General features: G+C 38.8%; 1 protein-coding gene across 1 annotated transcript; it reads right to left on the minus strand.

Moving 5' to 3' along the window:
• Positions 1 to 3,693: 3,693 nt before the first annotated feature.
• On the minus strand, positions 3,694 to 10,283 carry LOC125481857 (zinc finger protein 335-like; the record flags this gene model as incomplete). The annotated part of the gene is made up of 5 exons (XM_048593786.1): positions 10,268 to 10,283; positions 8,897 to 9,013; positions 8,272 to 8,348; positions 5,207 to 5,367; positions 3,694 to 3,923 (listed from the first exon to the last, which is right to left on the minus strand). Coding segments are annotated over exons 2-5 (534 nt in total), but the record flags the coding sequence as incomplete, so codon positions are not given.
• Between the last annotated feature and the right edge of the window lie 321 nt (positions 10,284 to 10,604).

Consider the following 10,604-nt stretch of genomic DNA (forward strand, 5'->3'; position numbering starts at 1 on the left):
GGGCATTCTCGACCACCGAGGAGGGGAAGTTACGGTCCTTGAAAAAGAAACGTCAGCCTCTCTGCTCCTATGATGCTGCTTGGCCTGCTGTGTTCATCCAGCCCTGCACCTTGTTGTCTCTAAAGAATACAAGTCCGGTTTGCCCAATCTTTCTTTACAGGGCCTTCCTGGGATTGTAGGAACAAGTCTGGTGAACTTTTGTCCCTCTATGTCAACAGTATCCTTTCAAAGATAAAGGGGCAGCAAAACTGCAAGTACGTGAGGTGCTGTCTAACCAAGGTTCTATACAATAGGGGACTTCACTGTGCCTGTACTCAAATTCTCTTGCAACAAAGGCCAGCACATCATTTATCTTCCTAATTGCTTGCTGTACCTACAAGTCAATCCTTCATGGCTGATTGAAGACGACACCCAGGATCCCTTGTACATTTCTAATCTCTTACCATTCGAGAAATACTCCGCACATCTGACCGTCCTACTGAGTTGGATAAACTCACATTATATTCAATTTGTCATGTTCCTGCTTAAACATTGAGCCTATCCAAATCATCATCTTCAAAACAGATACTGCCCCTAGCTCTGTGTCAAAAATGACCAGAAATATTACATTTGGTCCCCAACTCTAAATCATTGATATATACTGTACTATATAGAGTTGCACCACCCACCCAAACCTTGCAATGTCCCACTTGGAAGTCTCAGCCTGCTAAAACAAAAATGAGGCATGGCTTAAATGGAAGGATGAGGGTAACAAAACTTAGTATATATTTTTAGTATCTTAATGAACAGCAGTGGTTTGTCAAAATGAGAAAATGGTGAATATAAATTTATAAAATGGAAAGACTGTAAAATGATCATTCTGGTCACTGAGTCCGACTTGAGAGTTGATAAAAATCGGATCGATCTTCATAGGCAAAAAAAATGCATAGGTGAAATGGGAAAATGGGCAGAACTGATGTAATTTAATGTGGATAAATAGGAGGCAATGTCTCAAGAAGGGGTAAAAGTAAAAAAAAAGGATTTCAGGTACTAGTGGATAGTTGCACTGTACAACAGAAATAAAGTTAACAAATCTTTTAATGCGCAATGTTAAGCAATGGAACAACATTAAACACAGTGGCTTAGTGGTCAGCACTTCTGCCCCACAGCACCAGGGACGATTCCAGCTTCGAGTGACTGTATGTCGAGTTTACTCATTCTCCCAGTGTCTGTGTGGGTTTTACTCCGGGTGCTCTGCTTTCCTCCCACAGTCCAAAGATGTGCAGGTTAGGTGGACTGGCCATGCTAAATTGCCCATAGTGTCCAAGGATGTACAGGCTAGATGGATAATCCATAGGAAATGCAGAGTACAAGAACAGGGTAGGGAGCTGAGTCTGGTTGGGGTGCTCTTTGGAGGGTCAGTGCAAACTCGATGGGTCAAATGGCCTCTATCTGCACTGTAGGTATTCTGATTCAACATAGCAGGCTGGAAGCAGACTGTTCAGTCTAACCAGTCCATGCCGAACATTATCCCAAACTGAACTAGTCCCACATTGCTCCAATCACAACTTCCTCAGGAAGTTCATTACACATGCAAACCACCCGCTGCATTAAAAAAAAGAATTGCCTCATGTCCTTTTAAAATCTCCCACCTCTCATCTTAAAAACGTGTCCCCTAATTTTGAAATCCCCATCTTAGGGACTATTAACTCTATCTATACCTCTCATTTTATAAACTTCTAAGGGCACCTCTCAACCTCCATACGCCAGTGAAACAAAGTCCCAGCCTATGGAGCCTTTCTTTATAACTCAGACCTTCCATACCCAGCACTATCCTGGTAAATCTCTTCTAAGCCCTCTCCAGCTTAATAACATCCTTCCTATAACTGGGCAACCAGAACTGGACACAATATTCCAGAAAAGGCCTCGCCAATGTCCTGTACAACCTCAGCAAGACATCCCAACTTCTACTCAAAAGGACTGAGCAATGAAGGCAAGCATGCCAAATACCCTTTTAACCACCCTATCTATATGTAATGCAAACTTCAAAGAATTATGCATTTGAACCTCTTGGTCCATCTGTTCTACAACACTACCCAAGGCCCTACCCTTAATTGTATATAACCTTACCCTCATTTGTTGTACCAAAATGCAATATCTTACATTTATCCAGATTGAATTCCATCTGCCATTTTTCAGCCCATTGACCCATTTGATCAAGATCCTTCTGTAATCTTAGAAAACCTTCTGCACTGTCGAATAGGCCACCAACTTTGGTGGTGTTTGCAAACTTACTAACCATGCTTTCCACATTCACATCCAAATCATTTATATAAAAGACAAACAATTTAGGATCTGGAACTATTCCCTATGTAACACCGCTGGTGACAGGCCTCCAGGCTGAAAAGCACCCTCCACCACCAGTCTGTCTCCTGCTGTTAAGCCAATTATGTATGCAATGGCGAATCCCATGTGACCTAACTTTGCTAATTAGTCTACCATGCAGAATCTTGTCGAAGGCTTTGCTAAAGTCCAAATAAACAACGTCTACTGCTCTGCTCTTAATCTTTTTGGTAACTTCCTCAAAAATCTTAATCAAGTTTGGGAGAGACAGTTTTCCTCGCACAAAACCATGCTAATTAATTTTTGCTTCTCTAAATGTCCATAAATCCTATCTTTTATAATCACCTCCAACAATTTACCCACAACCAAAGTAGGACTCCCAGGTCTACAGCTCCTCGGTTTCTCCTTATAACCTTTCTTAAACGAAGGTACAACATTAGCCACCCCCAGGTCATCAGGCACTTCACCCGTAGTTACAGATAATGCAAATATTTCTGCAAGGGATCTCGCAATTTCCTCCCTTATGTATACGTGGATTGTAGATTGTCATTGTTTTTGCACACCCAACCTGTAACCCTTTCAACTGCAAAGTAGTTATGGAGAATGGCAATTGGTAATTAGTTATGCGACCTCCAGGATGATGATTTTTTTTAAAAACAATTGCAAGAAGAAGGAATATCTTATTAAACAAAATTCTAAATTGATATAAACCAAACTCAGTAAACTATGCACAACATTCTATTAAATTTTAACTGCGGCCACAGACACAAAGTATTACAGTAAATAGGAAGTTTAAATTTGATTACTTCAGAGACTGGTGAATATACAGACAGTGAAAAGAAACATTTGGAAGCAAATACTATCCCCAAATTCAAGAGGAAAACATAGATGTCTTTGCAATATTATTCTCTAAAGAAAGCTGCACGCTCTCTTGTAAACTGCATTCACAGAAACACTGATGGAGATATTTTGTCTCATTTGTTGCCTGTGGGGTTGGGGAGGGTGAACATAACCAAACGAACCAACATTTAGTATCTTCAGCAGTATCCATTGAAAAGGAAGAGTTGTTAGAGCCATGATGATACATAATTTTGAGTTGGGAGAAGAGGAGACAGGGTTTTTCATCTTTATGTGAATAATGTTATTTTTCAGCAGGAATTGACAATATGAATCAACACAAGTTTTCAAGGAGAATGTGGCTTCAGGCAAAATATATTTGGGTCATAAGGTTTTGAATTAGATGTCTGGAGCCAGTGTTATACTTACATCGTTCAGAATTACAGCAGAGAAATGTGGGCACAGAACAGAAACAGAGATCTGGAAAGTTCCACAAAGAGATTATTGGAAACAATCCCACACCAATGCACTCACAATGGTATCTCGTATGCTTTCCTGCGTAGACTGCATCTGCTCATGCTGTTGTTTCAACTCTTCAATCTGCTGCAGAGTGAAGAATGGACGGCGTCTGCGTGGTGGCTCTTCAGGATGGATCTTTGCCCAGTCTTCATAATACTCCTGATGGCGGCACTGAACATGCAGTCGCAAGTTCTTTTTGTGTTTGGTGTTAAAATGGCAGAGGTCACAAGAGAATGGCTTCTCACCTATGAGAACGTACATTTAATACTGTAATTCCTTCCCAAAGAAGAAAATTATTCAGATTGTTAAACCAACTCTATTCCAAATGGTAGAAAATATACCAGTCAAAATAATGTTCAGGAATGTGATTTGTTGATAAGACTATAATCCCATTAATAATAATAATAAACTGCAAATCCCATTAAGCTACACACAGCAGTAACTGCACAGGACATAAAAGGTTATTACAGCATAGTCTTTTCAATTTAAAGACTTGCGTTTGAGTGCATAATTTACAATTTATTGCTAATCTTATACCAACCACCCATTTGACTAATCCATATACAAATCAGAAAACTTCACATCACCTTTTCCAATTCGATCTGGCCTCCATTACTGCTATACCATATCAAAATGCTCCTTTCAATTTTTAAATATTTACTCAGTAACTAGGGTGATTTTTAACCATTTCTCATTACAGTCAAAGTATCCATTTTCATATCAGGTAAATCTTTTACAATTAAGTAATGTAAAACTATTTTTCATAACCACAGCAAACACTCAAATTTGCCAAAAAACAGCCAATTGGCAAGCAGTTAAGGTGCAACAACTCTATATATTTAAATTTTCAAGTTAGATTGTACACTATTCAAGATTGACCACTTTAAAAAAAGTTAGCAAATACATACAGCTCTCAGCTGCAATAACCTTGTAGACTCAATCATCTCTAAGTGGAAAATACCTTATTAAAACACAGACTTAACATAAACTATGAAAGCTTTTTTCAGTTCAGTGGCCATTTGTCTTATTTATAGTTTGGGCAAAGAACATAAAATTTGATAAATTTTCCAAAGCAAAAACACACTAAGCAGTGGGGGACAGCATTATGATATTAACACCATTCAAATACCACTAAACAGGATATTGTTCAGATAATTAGCTCTTTACTGCATGAATTACATAAAATACAAGAGACTTGTCTTATCAGATATACACATTTTCTCACACAGTACTTAGACTGTGCAGAAACAGTTCCCTTCAAAACTGAAAACGGTTTACATTTTCTGGTGTGTGGAAATGAGAGATGTTATATTTTATTCTGCAGAAGCCTCAGAGGATGATGAAATTAAATATACACAACTCTAGTAGAGCAATGTACTATCCCTGCATAATAAAGGGAGATGGTATTTAATCAACCTATGGCAATATTTTTAAATACACAAAACATTTAAAGCCCTTCAATGGAATTCTGTAATTGAAGGCAACAAATATTTAAAAACCAATCAAGAAACCCTCTCTCTCACCTCACCTGTGTGTTTAATGGCAACATGAGAAACCAGAAAGTCTTCTTTGATAGTGGAGTACTTGCAAAAATCACATTTAAATGGTTTATCTGTGGTATGCGACAGCTGGTGGTTAAGGAGGAGCTTCTTGTTTTCACAGACATAGTCACAGAATTCACATTTAAATCTGTAAAGCAAAACAAAGGTTAGATCCAGGAAAGCACTGATCATTGTCTAACCAGAGTACACCTACTGGGCTGAATTTTTAAAATATACTTTCAAGGGCACAGGAACTGCTAGCTGGGTCAACATTTATAGCCTATCATGAATTACCTGGAGAAGGCAGTGGTGGGTTGACATATTGAACTGCAAAGTGTATTGAAGTGTAAGGATGCCGACAATGCTCTTTGGGAAGAAGCTCCATAATTCAGACCCAGTGATAGTGAAGGAATGGCAAATAGTTTCCCTGGCAAGCAAACTTGCAGGTTTTGGTGTTCCCATTTATCTGCTGCCTTTGTCATTCTAGGTGGTACAGGTCTGAGCTTGGAGGGTGCTGTCGAGGCATTTTGGCAAGTGAATGCAGTTAATTAGGATGGTATACACTACTGTCAATGTTCTTAGATGGTAAAGGCAATGCAATGGAATGCCAAGTACCAATCAAGTAGGCTGCTTTGTCCTGGATGATATCAAGCTTCTTAAGTATTGCATCAGCTGCATTGTTCCAGGTAGTTGGGAAAAAAAAACTTCTGAAAGGCAAACTCTGTTGAATATATTTCCATGATTCAGACTTGAAATGGAGGGGGCATGATTTGGAAGTGTGTAAAGGATAGAGTAAATGTTTGTGTGGTTGATAAGGAGGGAGACAGCTCTAGTCTGGAATGCAAGACAACATTCATGGACTGGTCAGGTAGCCAGGAAAATGGTAAATGGAATCCAAATTGGAGAAGTACCAGATAATGGACTTGGGAAGCTCAAACTATGCAATAAATGGTACAAACAAAATGAAGGACTGTGCTGTTGGCAAATCCAGAAAAATCAGCTCAGTGAAAAACGTGCTTCAGGCAGCATAAAGGATACTATGTTTCATTAACTGATGCATTGAATACTAGAGTAGTTATTCGATAACCGTAATAAAGTAAAACGAGACTGCAATAGAGTAACTTGTACAGTTTTGATCAGCACATTTAAAGGAAGCATGTGATTTCCATAAATTGGGGATCTCAATTGCAATGTAATATTTAATAATATCATAGGGTTGTTTATTGAGATGTATAAAATTACAAAAAGCCAAAACAGAAATAGCTAGGAAGGACCTATTTCCCATGCAGAAAGGTGTAAAATCAAGAGCCAAAGATTTAAAACAAATGATTGCAGGATTAGAGAGAAGCAGAAGAGTACATTTATGGAGGGAAAAATCGGTAAGTTGTAAGAGTCTACAGCTCTTCAGTCTACCTGAAAGGGGTGGCAGAGGTAGAAACTATCACTGCATTCAAAACATATTTAAACATACACTTGGAAGTGTTCTAACCTATAGGGCAATGGACAGAGAGCCAAGAGTGGGAAGAGGTGAAATAGTTTTTTAAAGTTGGAAAGGACACAATGCACTGAAGGCCCTCCACATGTGCTATAAATCTCTACGATTTCAATGTGCAGTTTCTCACGCCCATAAACTTAATTCTTCTGCAAAATAACAAAAAAGTGCTGGAGATTATTCAGTACTTAAATTAAACATTGCCATGATTTCCAACAGATGAATTTCAACAAGAGTCTCAGACAATGGTGCCAAGCAATAGATCAACTCTTCAATCTGTAAGGAACCAACAGGGGGAGCCTCAATCCAGTTTTTAGCAGGCGAGTTCACAGAGCAAAAAAACTGTCTCCAATTCAGCAATAAATTGGCAAAGTGACTCACCTCACTGAGAACCAGTGAGGCAAAAAGAAAATAATGCCTTTCTGGTGCAGGAGGAGGGTCTAGCGGATCTTTTTTGTGGTTGGAGCGAGATACAATATTAGGGTAGTGGCAAGAGCGTTACCCTACATCTTTCCTAATTTTCATTCAGGTCTAGATTTCAGCCTAGTGAGTTCAGCATCCAAAGGAAGTTTAAGCAAAGACTACACATTTGCTTAAGCAATAATTTTGTAAACAGTAAACCACAGTGATTTCCAACATATGAAGTATATATTTCAAGGAGTAAAAACAATGACACAGGAGCCCAGTGAACAAAATTTAGGCAGTGCAGTCACTCCATCTACTGGCAGAAATATTAACTGACACTGGCATTATTATCTCAAGACTTCAAATTTTCTTTAATCTCATTTCTTCTGCCACCTCCTGCTCACTAATGCTATTTCCTATTTATCTTTTAACTCAAGTCTTTCTTTACAATTCTGACTTTAAATGTTTAGCACCCAATGCCCTTCACATTTGCACTCACCTTCTCATGCTTCTAGACTTCAGTGGCAAAGTCAAAGTTCCAATAGCTCTCTATAAGCTTCCATGCTACGTACTGCTATAATAATCCCTTATGCTCTTCTCTACTTTTACTATTTCCCTTTGCTCATTTAGTTTGCTTTCCCTCATTTATTCTTGTCTGTATTTTTGCACACCCAGTACTTTCCCCTCTATTTCTTGAAGTTGAGAGGAAACTGCAAGAATGCATTGGCTGTTTGGGGATTCCAGGAGGAACTGACCAAATTCAAGACCACTCACAGAGCAGAAAAGGATCAGACTAGGATCACTGATACAGCAGAGAGACTATGCTCCAACTGGCTTTACCACCCTAGGGTTGGGCGGAAAAAACAACATGCAGAGCTCCCATCCCTAACCCAACAAACATGCAAGTCTCATTTTTGGATATCAGGCAAGTCCTGGCCGATTCTTCGCTGTACTACACACCAGTGGCTTTGCATCACAAAAACTCTCAACCTAGACATGCAAATATAATTGGGAACTACACAAAATATGGTTGGAGATTAAAACATTACATCACAACAGCTCAAGCCACATCTGAATCTGCTCCTGAATAGAAGCCATTTCCTCAAATGCACCATGAAGCACCCGTTACAATGCAACTGTAGAAATCAGGCCTACCTGCTGTTTCCAAGAGCCTGAATGTGGGTTAGTAGATGCATTTTGAATGTGTACCTCTTCTTAAACGATTTCCCACACTAAAAAAAAAGTTAGTTATGAAAACTGGTTGCATGAAATATATTTACATTCCCTTGATACAGAAAAGTTGCATTTCCACTGGTGGATGGGGATGCAGAACAAGGATGTGCTATTCTCAAAATGGCCTGAACACAAGTGATGTCAGAAAGCCATACTTCAAAGAGAAGGAATGTTCTCTGCATCCCAATAGATAGGTAATTAAAACAGATTGATTGGTTTCTGTTGATAAAAATATTCAGGGTTAGAGAACTAGATGGAAAACAAGATATAGATCAATTGCATTGTCACTGAATGGTGGAACAGGATCAATAGATTGAATAGCCTACTCCTGTCCCAATAATAAAATGCAAAGCTTTAATGAATCATCAACTACAAATCAAGTTACCATGTCAAAGATACAAGATATCAGAACCGCCCTTTGTCCATTAGGTGGTATAACGATTCTGGATATTGTATGTGGGAGAAAGTTTAAGAGTAAATTTTTAATGTTTTGAGAAGTTAAAAATCTGCATGTGCAGTAACCCACAAGAGTAAGAAATATTCTAACCTTATCACACATGTGAGGCTTTTCAGCACTGTGTGTCTTTAAGTGCTGTGTTAGCCTTTTCTGCATGGGATAGACTCGGTAGCACACAGGACAGGGGTAGGAGTTCACCTTGGGCACCTGTGGGGAATAATCAAGACAAGAATTCAAGCTAATAAAATGAGAAAGACCATGAGAGTTTGTTAACAATTGATTTTACTATCCTTATCATAAAAAAATTAAAATGCCTGCAAATCCATCATGAAAGCACTGGATGAATGCATTGGATCAGTCAGTACCTGTAATTTATTAAAGAGGTTGGTTCTTTTTAAAGGCACAACTGTACAGATAAAGATCAACAAATCTTCTTTCTTTAGAAATGCTAATGAACCCGGTCCTTAATGCCAGCAATGTTCTGATATTGTTGATTTCTTAAAAAGGCAGGTAAAGCTGCTTTTGTTACCACAAATGGATATACAGGTACAACACTGGTGATCGATTAGTTATTCTACAGGAATTTAGGCTTAAAAACCCAAAACGTTAGTCAATTACTCAGTAAAACCTATGAAAATAACAGAATCTAACAGCATTTTCTAGATGGTTCATATTGCAGTCTCCAGATTTGATCTGTAGACAGCAGGAACAACAAGTCTTTCCGAAATAAAAACAAAATGCAAAATAAATAGCTCTGTTGTATGCATGAGAAAGGCACTCAGCCATTTTAGTCAGTCACAGGGTTCCATGCTGTATGACTCTTCAGTCCAACCAGTCCATACTGACCCTGCTCCAAAACTAAACAAATCCCACCTGCCTGCACTTGGCCCAAAGTCTTCTAAACCTTTCCTGTTTATGAACTTATCCAAACATCTTTTAAAATGTTGTAACTGTACCTGCATCCACCGCTGTCAGTTCATTCCACACACAAATCACTGTGTAACAAATGTTGCCCCTCATGCCCTTATTAAAGTAAAAATATGCCCCCTACTTTTGAACTCCCCAACCTTAGGGAAAAGACCCTGGTCATTCATCTTATCTGTGCCTCTCATGATTTTATAAACCTCTATAAAAGGTCACTCCTCAACCTATGCACTAGTGAAAGAAGTCCCAGCCTTTCCAGTCTATTTTTAGTTTAGCTGCCCAAAAAGAGATTTGATTGCCTCCACCCTAATTGGGAGCCTCCAATTAAAAACAGTGCTCTCAGGATTTAAACTTTACTCAGTAACCCATTCCATGTTTTAACTATTGTGGAAAAAACACGACTTGTTTATTTAATTTGAACTTTTTCCTCTTATCCAATGCAAGAACTACTTCCCTGTGTGCTATCTTGTGCAATCATCCCCTCAGAGATTTATTGCTGTTATTTTAATCAACCAGCTCAGACGTGTTACGAAATACCTCTTCGGCAGGTGGAACTTGAACCCAGACCTTCTCGCTCGGACTACCATTGCACCACAAGACCCTTCTTATTGGAGTTTAAATTCTCACAGCTGCCATGGTGGGATCTGATCTACATCCTCAAGGTATTAGTCTGGGCCTCTGGATTTCTAGTCCAATGATTTTACCACAACGTCACCATCCCCCAGCTTAACTAAAAGGAGGAGGAGGAAAGAATGAACGCAGTAGACTAATCAGCCAGTGTTCTGGTAGCACAATGTTGAACCAGCCACTTCAATTTCTTTCAACTCTACAGAATGTTTTCCAATGAAAAAAAGCGTTCTTATCTTTCCAATAA

This window comes from Rhincodon typus, unplaced genomic scaffold, assembly GCF_021869965.1.
Source record: "Rhincodon typus isolate 14 unplaced genomic scaffold, sRhiTyp1.1 hic_rhity00003928, whole genome shotgun sequence".
NCBI classification, from domain to species: domain Eukaryota; kingdom Metazoa; phylum Chordata; class Chondrichthyes; order Orectolobiformes; family Rhincodontidae; genus Rhincodon; species Rhincodon typus.